General features: G+C 45.4%; 1 protein-coding gene across 2 annotated transcripts; it reads left to right on the forward strand.

Annotated features, from left to right (window-relative positions):
- Positions 1-1170: 1170 nt before the first annotated feature.
- On the forward strand, positions 1171-7036 carry LOC136477459 (auxin response factor 7-like). Of its 2 annotated transcripts, none has more exons than XM_066475629.1 (15): positions 1171-1488; positions 1551-1713; positions 2807-2922; positions 3100-3195; positions 3319-3375; positions 3575-3727; positions 3807-3891; positions 4107-4197; positions 4300-4464; positions 4778-4897; positions 4988-5072; positions 5194-5362; positions 5517-5986; positions 6065-6255; positions 6359-7036. In XM_066475629.1, exons 2-15 carry the CDS (start codon positions 1683-1685, stop codon positions 6534-6536), a joined length of 2007 nt encoding a protein of 668 aa, XP_066331726.1. In that variant the 5' UTR covers positions 1171-1488; positions 1551-1682; the 3' UTR covers positions 6537-7036. The 2 variants fall into 2 exon arrangements, with proteins under 2 accessions (XP_066331726.1, XP_066331725.1); XM_066475628.1 differs by having other exon boundaries at positions 1172-1488; positions 1589-1713.
- Positions 7037-13398: the final 6362 nt, after the last annotated feature.

A 13398-nucleotide genomic window follows, 5' to 3' on the forward strand; every position in this document is an offset into this window, starting at 1 on the left:
TGCTGTGAGATGGTTTTGTCCAGGGCAAACCATCACGCGTGCAAAGGTCGTCGTTCGTCAACAGGTGATGTTGCGTGTGATCAGTCAACAGTAGGCTACGTCGGACTGTGCTTGATCTCGTGTGACCGGAAGAACAGATATCCGAAGTGCAGCCAGCACGCGAACCCGTGAGACTTCAATGGCTATAGTTATGGGCGCCATAATGGGCAGCTGAGTCCCATTATAGATAATGAATGCAAAGTTAGTGTTGACAATGGTTGTACTGTTTTCCTTTGCATGCTCAAAGCAGCGTAAACTCACCGGTGTAATTATGTGGATATATGAGGCTATGTGAATATCAAAGCAAATTGTATACTTTATTCGGTTTTGGACAACCAATTTTAGGCGTTAGGAGAGATATAACTCAAATCTGAGTATCTTCTCTCCTGGAGACATATTTACAGAAATGGTTTTTTTTGTCTTGTTGTTGGAGAAGACTAAAATTAGGTATTGAATCATTTGTCTGTAGCGCTACCCAAACATAAAATAAATCTTGTATTTTGGATAACGGTCGTTGAAGACAGCCTAAACGAAGGCAAACGGGTACACATACCGGGATGGAACCTAGTCTATGCAACGACTATGCCCAAGACAATACATCACATCGAATCTTTGGAACCTAGTCTATGCGACGACTATGCCCAAGACAACACATCACATCGAATTTTGCGATACGTGCATGGCGCGTGTTTAGTTCCAACCCCAAATTCTCAAAAAATGCTACAGTACCCATCACATCGAATCTTGCGATACGTGCATGGAGCATTAAATGTAGACGAAAAAAAACTAATTGTACAGTTTTGTTGGAAATTACGAGACGAACGTTTTGAGTCTAATTAACACTAATTGCCAAATAAAAACAAAAGTGCTATAGTAACCCAAATTTCCAAATTCACCGACCTAAACACGCACAAGAAGAGATGAAAAGAGAGCCCATTTTCACAGGACGCACTCGCCGTGTACGCGTAGCTGGCCCCCCTGCGTCCACGCCTTTGCCGCGGGAAAATCCCCCCGGGAACCCGCACAAAACGGCAGCCGTTTCGAAAAAAACAGAAGCGAAAGGTGCGGGTGCTGTACCGCGCTGTGTCTGTGCGGAGCACGGGGCCACCCACCCGCGCTGCCTGCCTCCCCCTCCTCTGCAGGCCCCTGCCGCGCTGTCCGTCGCTTCTCCGTTCGCGCTACTACTACCACTGCGGGTAGTAAAAAAACCAGCGCCTCCACCACCTCGACTCCAAGCCAAGGCAGGCCACCCAGCCAACCCGCCCGGAGCAGCAAAGCATAGGCGCTCGAGCGATCCCTCACGAGCTCCCCGCCTCACGCCTCGTCGTCCTCCCCTGTCCCCTCCCCCTCCTCGGCCGCCTCCGGCCTGCCGCCGTCACCTCCGCCCGCCGAGCCTCGGCTCCCGTCCGCAGCAGCCACCACGCGCGACGACCTCCCCTGCTCCTGAGAGTAAGATCCTCACCCTTCCCGCGCTCCGGCTCCTCCGCTTACCCTGAATTACGCGGGTTCAGGGGGTGTAACGGCTACCTCGCTGCTGCTGCGCGCGCAGATCTGCGGAGCTCGGCATGGGGTGACCAGATCGGGGCGCGGCTCGGTGCTCTCCAGCTGAATTCTGCTCGCGGCTCGTCTCGGAGGCAGCGGAGATGGCTGACGCCGGCGTGGCGCGCGGCTCAGGTTTGCTTTCCTTCACCCTGGCTGCTACCTTCCCTTCTCTCTGGCATGCTTCCGTTTTTCTTTTGTTTTCTCGGCCTGTGTTGCTTCGGCTAGGCCTTTCTGTGGTGATAACTGCTGAGCTGGCGGGTGGGCGCTGAATCGATGAGAGAGCAGAGGTCTAGAGGAACGTGGACTTAGGGAGTTGACCCCTCTCGTGTGTGAGGGAGAAGAGCAAAGTATGGAATTCGGTACAATTTGCGACGGCTGTGCATTTTTTTCCATAGGCGGGAATGTTTTTCTTCTTAACTTTGCCATTTGTGGTGTGCAGTCTGTTGCTTTTTTGACCGATTCATGGTTGAATTTGCTCCCATTTTTGCTGGTCTGCCTGCTTAATTAATGGTCTGTCTGTCTGTCGTTTTTATGCATGCACAATTGCATCTGTGAAATTTGGGGCGGGGAATGTATAATTGTTTAATTGTGGATCTGGAAACTGATTTCCTTTTCTAATTAGTAATCACGGCGCCTTCCGTTGTAAAATTTCCAAGCTTAGGTAGCAATTGTTTCTACAAAACATAGATGGCCCTTAATTCTTGTATGTATATGTTGTAGGATTGTTGTTTTGACTGCTTTGCTCGACAATTTGCAATTTTGCTGTTCTGCAGTAAAATATACAAAATGGATCTGGGAAATTGGGCTTAGGGGAGGAAAGATGTATAATTGTGGATCTGTAAACTTATTTGTGTCAAATTAGTAGTTACAGTGCATTCCGTTGTAAAAGCTGTATGGTTTGCTCAACTATGTGAAGTACTTGGGTGGGTATTTAATTCAAATCAAAGGGGCTCAAAACATCTGGTTGTAGCAGAATTGTACCAATGGCTTGCATGTGAAGCATTTCCCTAGAAACAAATATGATTTTTTATTGGATCTGTGTGGATGTTGCTTCATTAGGATTATGTCATTGATACTCAATTAATTCATTATAAAAATAGACTAATTATGCTGTAAAATTTACAAAATAAAAGGCTGGCGATGCTTTGTTCAGGGAACTCTGGCATGCTTCTTCTCAACTTCTCATGAACATTTCTCCTTAACCAAATCGAATGCCTTTGTATAGGGAGTGCTGGCGATGCTTTGTTCAGGGAACTCTGGCATGCTTGTGCTGGGCCGTTGGTCACAGTGCCTCGCCAAGGCGAGCTGGTTTATTACTTCCCGCAGGGTCATATGGAACAGGTATATCTCGTTGTAGTGTGCCACAGTTAAGGAATTGAATGCTTATCTGCGTTCTGTAGCTATTAATATTCTAATAATATTTATTGTATGTTCAAATGACAGTGGTATGTTCTGCGTTAATTCCGCTCTTTTTATGTAATCTTGTCATTAAACTGACCATAAAACATCTTTCTATAGCTTGAAGCATCTACAGATCAACAACTTGATCAGCACTTACCTCTGTTTAATCTTCCACCCAAGATCCTCTGCAAGGTGGTCAATGTAGAACTTAGAGTAAGTCCTCTGTTCCTTTTACTTTGCGTAGTCCCCCTTCATGCAAACTTCACTGAAATGACAATTGCCCACTAATAGGACCAATCCTGTACTTTCCCTTACTGCTTTACCTCTGGAATGCAGGCTGAAACTGATTCTGATGAAGTTTATGCTCAAATTATGCTGCAACCAGAAGCAGAGGTGAGTAGGTTCACTCATATAATTTCTTGTGGATCTCGATCCTCTCATTGAGTTATTGTCTGTTTCTTTGTTTGTGCAGTATAGTACTGTATCTCACACATCATGATCTTTCGTTTTCGCAATCAACTTCTCTAACTATATTGCATAGTCAGTATTACATGTGTATGTGTTGACTTATTTTCCTAATTCGCTAAATTAGCAAAATGAGCCCACCAGCCCAGATCCTGAGCCACCCGAGCCTGAAAGATGCAACGTCCATTCCTTCTGCAAGACCTTGACTGCTTCAGATACAAGTACCCATGGTGGATTCTCTGTCCTCAGGCGGCATGCTGAAGAATGTTTGCCCCAACTGGTTAGCGTCATAATGTATAACATACCTAGGCGTAGTATTTGAGTTATAGCCTTTTAAGTGGGATGATTTTTATTTGTAGGACATGACTCAGAATCCACCATGGCAAGAACTGGTGGCAAAAGATCTCCATGGAAATGAATGGCATTTCCGTCACATCTTTCGAGGTTAGTTTCTGATCTCAATGTACCAGTTAAACCTACTTTTAGTTTCCTAGTATTATAGTGCTGTCTTTATAGTTCTGATGTGGTATTAATTTTGAATGGACTTAGTTCACCTGATTCAAAAACAAATTTCCTATAATTATTTTCATCACAAACAATGATGTTTTCATAATGATTTAGGTTACAATGACTCTTGAAGTATTTGCTATTTCTTTCAGGGCAACCAAGGAGGAATCTACTTACGACAGGCTGGAGTGTTTTTGTTAGCTCAAAAAGATTGGTTGCTGGTGACGCGTTTATCTTTTTGAGGTGTGACATAATTTCATGTTGAAGCTGTCTTGCACATTTGAATTTGTTTCCTGGCTCTGCTGAATTTCTGGATCAACCCGCTAACTGTTCTTCATCTAACAGAGGTGAGCACGGAGATCTGCGAGTCGGGGTAAGGAGGCTCATGAGGCAACTAAATAACATGCCGTCCTCGGTTATCTCAAGCCACAGCATGCATCTTGGAGTCCTAGCAACTGCATCTCATGCCATCTCCACTGGAACTCTCTTTTCTGTTTTCTACAAACCCAGGTTTGATCCATTTTATTTTAAAACTTCCTTCTTGGAATCCTTTCTTTACTCAAGACAATATCTTTTGTTGGCTGTACTATACTTTGTACATGAACTAACTGTGCTGTGATCAAGTATTGATTTTGCTGTGGTGGTGGGTGGCGGCTTTGATGCCTATCCAGCCTCACACATGAGACAGTTTTCTTTGTTCACATGAGTTGTGTTGTTTCTTGTGCTCAAATTATATTGTCCTATTAGGTTTGACATGTGGAAATGCATTGTTCGTAAACTTGTACTTCTGAAACTTACATTGTCCATCTTATTTGGTCCACAGAACAAGTCGATCGGAATTTGTCGTTAGTGTAAACAAGTACCTTGAAGCTAAGAATCACAAGATGTCTGTTGGTATGAGGTTTAAAATGAGATTTGAGGGTGATGAATCTCCTGAAAGAAGGTATTCTACATTTTATATTCCATAAATAGTTATTTCGTCATAGATTTCAGAGGTGTGCCTATTATAACCTTCTTCCTTAATTGTTTGCAGATTCAGTGGGACAATTATTGGTCTGGGAAGCATGCCAGCTAACTCAACATCTCCGTGGGCTAATTCTGAATGGAGATCTTTGAAGGTAATCAATATTTTTCTATTTGTGGACACAATTCCACTTTTACTTTGCATTTGCCTCTGAAATATTGTTACAATTCATATGTGTTTTCCAAGACCTCAAGCCATGTTCTCACTGCTGACAGGTCCAATGGGACGAGCCTTCTGCTACTCTGCGTCCAGATAGAGTTTCACCTTGGGAACTAGAACCCCTTGATGCAACTAATCCACAACCACCTCAACCTCCTTTACGGAATAAGCGTGCACGGCCTCCTGCTTCACCTTCTATTGCCCCAGAACTTCCTCCAGTTTTTGGTATGTGGTTGCTAAGCTGATGTGCCAAATCATCCCTCTGCTTATGACAACGATACTTACTATAGGGACAGAGACCTTATGTTTTCTACTGTTTTGTTCACATATTGGCTGGCTTGCAGACCTAATCTCCTGATTCTCTTCTATGCCATCTTAGGTTTTTGGAAATCCCCAGCTGAGCGTGCCCAAGCTTTCTCATTTTCAGGACTGCAGCGAACTCAGGAATTATACCATTCAAACCCCAATTCAATCTTCTCATCATCGTTGAATGTAGGATTCAATTCAAAGAATGAGCGTTCTACTCCAAACAACAATCATTTGTACTGGACAATGAGAGAGACAAGAACTGAATCCTACTCTGCTAGCATTAACAAAACTCCTACTGAAAAGAAGCAAGAATCTGCTACTTCTGGCTGCAGATTGTTTGGTATTGAGATAGGTTCTGCAGTATCACCAGTGGTTACTGTTGCTAGTGTTGGTCAGGATCAGCCACCTGCTCTCTCAGCAGATGTTGAATCTGATCAGCTGTCACAACCATCCCATGCCAACAAAACAGATGCCCCAGCAGCAAGCAGTGAGCGCTCTCCTAATGAAACAGAGAGCCGGCAAGTCAGGAGCTGCACCAAGGTGATAATAGGTTATGAACATTTTAACTTGCATCCTTTATGGTGATGCGAGTGTAACTAATAACTGTTGTCCCTGCAGGTAATCATGCAAGGAATGGCGGTTGGCAGGGCAGTGGACTTGACGAGGTTAGATGGGTATGATGATCTTCACCGCAAGTTGGAGGAGATGTTTGATATCCATGGAGAGCTTTCTGCCAACCTCAAGAAATGGAAGGTTGTTTACACAGATGATGAGGATGATATGATGCTGGTCGGGGACGATCCATGGAAGTATGTACCCTTTTCCCTTTGCACTAGATTCGTTAGTGATGGAACTTTTGAAGTCCTTAACTATGTCGCCGATTTAACTCGGGTTTTCTTTCTTTCGTTCCAGTGAATTTTGCAGGATGGTAAAAAGGATATATATTTACTCTTACGAGGAGGCCAAGTCTTTGACTCCCAAAGCGAAACTGCCGGTCATTGGTGACACCATCAAGCCAGACCCAAGCAAATTGTCACCGGAATCTGACATGCCACAGAGTGACTCAAACAACAATGCTCCTTGCTGCTGATAAGGATTGATGAATGCTAACTTGGCTCTATCTTTTCTTCCCCTCTTGGATGTTGGTCATGGGAGGCAATCCCCATGCTCCTTGAGACTGCTAAGAGTTATCTGTTTTGTTGCTTCGCGGGCCCAAAGGACGCTGCCCTGCATCATCTGCCTCGGTCTGGAATGGCTTGGACCAGCTGTGGTCCTTTACCAGCAAGGAATGCATACCGTTCGGTGTGTGGCACCCGTGTTTTGTTTGCCGTGTTTGGTAGGTGGCTTATTGCCGGGTACTTTGGTTTTGGAGACTGCCACTGACTGCTGTCGTCTCACTGGCCGTCGGCGGGCTGCCCTTCTCACCTCTAGTAAATAGGACTTATGTACACAACTATTTTGGTAGTAGCAGTAGTAGTATGTGTATATCATCGGTCATGTTGCTTGCTACATATACTCCTATATAGCATCCTCCGTAGCTGCTATTTCCCATTTTCCCCTCCTGCATTTTAATCCCGGCTTGGTGGTATCTGATGCTCTGGTGCAAAATGTCTCTGTTGGTTCCAACGGCATGCTCTTTTCGGCGCGTGCTGCCTTGCTGGGTGTCGTGTGTGCTTTCGGTTGGAACATTGCTGCCACCGCCCGGCATTTGTGCTTTCTTGGTGCTGTGTGTCTGCCCTCCTGTACAAGGCATCTGTATTCTGTACATATATGAACCAGTGACTCATCTGTAATGCCTGGGATATCTGGTTTGACGTGATGCTGATGCGGGCGAGGCCCTTTCTGCTTTATGCTCTGCCTGCGTGGAAGAGGCATGCGCCTCGTGATGGCGACTGGCGATGGACCTCATGATCTTTCTACCACCGGTCTTCCGGTGTGAAAGGACCTAGGATGTCGCCTAGAGAGGGGTGAATAGGCGTTTCTGAAAATTAACATCTTTAAATGCGGAAACAATTAGAAAGGGGAGTTTCCAAAATGGAAACTCCAAATTAAGAGTACTATCACCCCTCACAAGTTAGCCACAAAGTAAACAAGGTATAAAGAATATATCTAGAAGCTACAACCCTGCAACACCAAGTTAGAACAGAGAATAAATATTTTCAGTGCAGACAGGAAATACCGGACGTGTCCGGTATACACGATTTCTACAGATCTGCCCCGAACTTGCTCCTTTCGATTTCTATCTTCAAACCAAACTGCAGGCACCTAGTGGAGATGACAATATACACAGAGAACCTGCAGAACAGCTAGAGCAACACAAATATCAAATGAAATGTGAATTTAGACACGATATTTGTTTTACCGAAGTTCGGACTCGTTCGAGTCCTACTCTCCGTTGAGGGGGCTGCGGGCGACCCAGCGAAGGTCAGCCCTAGAGGGTACCACGAAGGTCACTCTAGCCGGAGTCTTTTCCAACTCCTTTTCCTCCTTCCACTAAATGATTCCGAGGCGGCGGAATCGACCGTTACAAACTTTCCGAAGCAACCACAATCTCTCGGTTGCTCTCCAGCGACGCCTAGCCGTCTAGGACCGAAGAGTCCAAGAGTAACAAATGCGAATCACGAGATTGACAATATGCACAAGTGCTCAAGTGGTGGCTTCCTCTCTTTTTCAAATTCTTTCTCAACCCACAAATTGATTTTGCAATTTGGATCACACACTCACTAAGAGAGGGTTTAGGAGAGTTGGCAAGGCTCAAAAACGTGTGTCTATCTCAGCAGAATCAGCAGCCTCCAAAGGTGGAGGCTTGGGGGTATTTATAGCCCCCTTAAAAAACTAGCCGTTTTATAGCCGTTGCAATACCGGACACGTCCGGTATGCATACCGGACACGTCCGGTATGACTCATACTGCGCCAACGGTAACTAAGTTACAGTGAAGTTGTGAGGCGTCGGAACTCCCGAAGAACGCCGGGACTTCCGACCATCGGAACTCCTGACCCAAGTCGGAACCCCCGACCCTCAGTAATTTTGAAAAACATGTAACTGAGTTAAAGTTAGTGAGGTGTCGGAACTCCCGACATATGTCGGAACTCCCGACCGTCGGAACTCCCGACTTACGTTGGAACTCCCGACCCTCACGGCTTTTGAAAACTAGCCGTTGGCTTCTGGTCATCCATACCGGACACGTCCGGTATGCGGTATGACCAGGACAGTGAACCCTCCAAGTCAGTCGAAGTGCGCCACGTCGGAACTCCCGACCCATGCCGGGACTCCCGACCGTCGGAACTCCCGACCTACGTCGAAACTCCCGACGAACCAACCCGAGAACAACAGGTTTGTAGCTGCTGGACAAATACCGGACACGTCCGGTATGAATACCGGACACGTCCGGTATTGCCAGACCAGCAAGAAAATCAATTAGCACTTTTGTCGCTCAAATACTCAAAACTCACATGGGTTGGCTTGAGCACTTATGAAACATTATCTATCAACATGATGCATCCCTCTTAATAGTACGGCATACCTATTAAACTCAAGATAAACGGAGATATGAATTTGTACCACTTGAGTTGTTCTTTTTGAATTGATGCCGTCCTTTCCAATCTTCATCAAGTAGGGGTGCTAACATGTTGATGTTGATCTTTTCACTTGAGCATAGCCATCTTGAGCATGTGACTTGATTCCATTCATCAAGTTTGAATAATCCCAAAGGTATCAAGTCACTTCCATCAAAATACTTCATTATAGATTTGATCATTCACATCAATATGACCATCTAAGCTTGATTAGTACCTCAACTAAATGCAAGTACTTTCTTCTTCACCCTAGCTAGGTTCTTCGGCCGCCAAGCCGTCGCTTGCCCTTCACCCTTGCTTAGTACCTCGAAGCCTTTCCTTGCTATCTTCACCATCTCAAGCCATCAAGTCACATCTTGTGTTGAATCATCCATTCATATGTATTGTTATCTTTTTCATTTTAATTTAGCAAGCTTCAAATATGAGACCATTCCATATGCAATCCCTCATGTCTCATTAACTAATAATCACAAGCTTGCTTTCACATAGTACATGGAAATCCCATAATAAATAAGCCTTCACATGAATTCCATTTGCATTGTTGTCTTGTGCTTGAACTAGATTGTTTATACAACAACACATCATTTTGGCTTTCATTAAGTGCCTGTGAGATAACCTATTACCTGTCCACACTTAGCAAACGGGTTAGTCCTTTAATCACGTTGTCATTCAATCATCCAAAACCCACTAAAGGGCTAGATGCACTTTCAATCTCCCCCTTTTTGGTGATTGATGACAACTTGATTAAAGCTTACAAAATGATATAAACATTTAAGCTTTTGGGTTCAATGATTTATGAGAGGCTCCCCCTTAATATGTGCTTATGATTAGAATTTACAAAATGACCTCAAATGTCAATTGCACATATTAAAACAAATAGGAGACTCCCCCTAAATCATTGCATCCGTGGGGTGCATGTGTGTGTGACAAAGTGAAACCGTGATGCATATGACAAGATATATCACACAAGAATAAATATAAAAGCATCACATCAAATATTTTCATTCTAGCATGCATAGTCCTTATGAAAATAAATATGACATATGTAATTCACACATAGCACTCATTACAAATTTTCTCAAGTCCAGAAACCACTGATATATATAGATAAAGATCATGTCTCAAGAGATACATAGATAAAGCATAAGTAAGTCTCATCACTCACATGATACAATCTATCTCAAATCCAAGATACATCAATGAAGCTCAAAAACAAACTACAGCCTGCAGTACATATCTTCAGGTACAAAGATAAGCAAATGAAACTATCCTGAAGCTTTAATTAGTCTCTCTCCCCCTTTGTCATCTATCACCACAAAGGTCCAACAATGACATACTAAGGACAAAGGGGCTACAAGCTGTCACGGAAAGCAGAGATCACTCATCATCATCATCTCGACCAGCATCCTCATCATCTGATCGTGCAACACTGGCTGGACGAGAACCACCCGCACCAGACGCGTCATAGCCACCAGACCCGTAGAAGCTACCACCACCTGTCAGGTCACTCCACCAATCTGTAGCATAGTCGTCTGCAGTGCTGGGACGTGGCTGAGAGTGAGTAGGCACACGAGCCTGAAGTGGTAGAGTGTCAGGGTGCTCAGGTGCCTGCTGCTGCTGCTGTCTCTGTATGAACTCAACATATTCTCTATCATATCTAGCCTGCTGCTGCTCCTCAGTCTCAGGCTCACTAGCTGCCTCATCTGATAGAGGAGACCTAGGAGGATCAAGCTCAAGATTAGAAGCAATTTGCTTCAAAGTCTGAGTGTCCTTCCTCCTAGCCTCTCTCTCCTTCTGCTGCCTAGTCTGGATGTCACGGCACATCCCAAATATGGAGCTGAAAAGCCTGCGGATAGGCGAAGGAGGACTGCCACGGCGTGAAGTAGAACGTGAAGGAGCACGTGGTGAAGGTGAAGCTCCTGCTGGTGCACCACTCCTAGGTGCATCTGCCTCTGGTGCTGCTGCTGCTCCTCCTGGTCCTGCTGGAGGTAACTTGGTCTCAGGCAGATCTGCAATAATCTTCAGGGCCTTGTGAATCTTATCATACTCGAATGTGTGCCCTGTCACCTGCTCAATCATATGCATGATATAAGGAGCAAAACCACAGCCCTTGAGGGGCCTCTCTCCAACACTCCTGATCTCGGACCAAATAAAGTCAAACACGCTGAAGGGCCGAGCATCAGGTGCCATCCTGTGGAGTAGGTTCCTGGAGTAATCAGCAATGGTGCCCTTGTCTCCACCCTTGCAGTCAATAGTCTTCCTGAACATCCTGTCCAGGTACCTGTAGGTAGGGTGAAGACCTAGAACCTTCCCCACAGCTCCTCTCTGACCACCAGGAGGATACATATATGCGAGCTGCTCAGGAGGTAACACCTGCTCGGTGTGGATCCTGTCCCTCTAGAGATCATCCTCTGAGAAGCCAAGATGGGCGGCAAAAACATCATAGTCAACACTGTACCACTGGCCCTCAAGCATCCAGTGCATCCGCCGCTCATCCTCCTCAACAAATAGAGTAGCATAGAACTGAGCTACTACCTCTGTGTTCCAGTCATGCTGGAACTCCATGATCTCATAAACTCCTGTGCTCTGGCAGATGGCAATAGCATGATCAACTGAGGCCTTCTGCAACTCTGTAACGTACTGCCAGTCAATCCAATGAGACCTGGCAATCACAGGGTTCCTGGTGAGAATCACACTGGAGTAGAAGTCCAGGTGAAAGGCTATCTGGAAGCGGTGATCGTACTGAACCTTAGGTAAGCCCCTCGGATCAACCCTTCGCTCATCTCTAGCTCTCCTGGTCATACCCTTTCCTCTGTAATCAACTCTGGGAACATAGGAGGGCACATTGGGCAGACGTGTCTCAAGAAGACCATAATGCATCCCCTGACCAGGCTGGTGCTGAACTGGAGGAACTGACTCCTCCTCCTCAATCTCCTGCTCCTCATCTGAGCTGTCACCATCTGATCCTCTATCAGTGCTCTTCCTCTTTCTTTCATCTCTAGACTCCACTCTGAACTCATCAGTATCTGTGTCAGAAGAAGAGCTCCCGGACCCCTCTGCATACTGAGCTGCTGCACTAGTGGCAGCCCTGGTGGACCTCCTACTAGTCGGCTGAAATCCAGGATGCATATCCTGTCTCGCCTTCTTGTACTTCTCAAGTGCTGGATCATGCCTGTGCTTGGACCTCGGCTCCTGTCGTCCACTCATGGCAGCTGTCCTGTATCCAAAGATTTCTAAAGAATTTTAGATACATGCCCATAGCTTGTAATTAGACATAGATTCTTTCATCCAAGGTTTTACAATCACCTCGACACACCATTGTCACAAGGTTTGCAAAACGTAGATACAAAAGAAACTAAGCCTAACAAACCATTCTAGATAGGATTGAGTCAGAGATCAGCAGGCAGTCTGCTCTGCTGGGCCATACCGGACACGTCCGGTAGCATACCGGACACGTCCGGTATGGGCGACCAGCAACCCTAACCGGGGTTTCTCGATTCAAACCACCACGAATCAATTCCAAATTTTGGGCATTGCTTCTATATCACCAATGCAGCATATTTACCGAAGGAATTTCCAAATCATGCATTAACCATGTAGATCGGACGAGGTCCGTGATTTAGGGTACCTTGAGAGGAGAGAAGAGAGAGCGATGTGAAATCCAAATCCACGGGCCTTCAATCCTTGATCCAAGCCTTCTCCAATGCAATCTCCCTCTCTCTCTTTTCCTTGGTGAAATCCTTGGTCGCCTTAGGGGAGAAGAAGGGCGCTGGCTGGTTGGTTTGGAGGAGGCAAGTCTGTTTGGGCCGAAGGGGTACGCTCTGTTTTTATAGTCCCGCTCATACCGGACACGTCCGGTAGCATACCGGACACGTCCGGTATACGCGGGCTGGCCCAAATAATTCCAAAATGTGTTCTCACTCTTCCAAACCCTTTCTCTGTTGTTGCTCAGTCCAAAAAGGTGTATGATCTTGATCCAAACCGAGTACTATCACTTTTCTTATCGAATGCCATCAATTTATTTTCACTTTTCCAAATAAGTGGCATAATCAATAATTTGCTTGCTTGAGAGAGATAAAGTGAGACAAAGTAGATTGTGGACTTAAGAAAGCCATGTCATGTGTGATTAGCCAATCAAACAATCAAGGAGAGCTATAATCATCACATGGCAAGGCTAGGTCACAAAGACCAAGATTCAAATAGTTTTTCAAATTCACACCACCTACACATGCTAGTTGTGGGTTTTGAAAAACATCTCTCCTATGTCACACAAATGTACATTCTAACATGTAAAGGGCCTTAGATGCACTTACAATACATGTATGTAAAAACATACCTTTGCCTTGAGCCCACAAGAATACCACTAAGAAGACACA

Source organism: Miscanthus floridulus, chromosome 8 (assembly GCF_019320115.1).
Source record: "Miscanthus floridulus cultivar M001 chromosome 8, ASM1932011v1, whole genome shotgun sequence".
NCBI lineage: Eukaryota > Viridiplantae > Streptophyta > Magnoliopsida > Poales > Poaceae > Miscanthus > Miscanthus floridulus.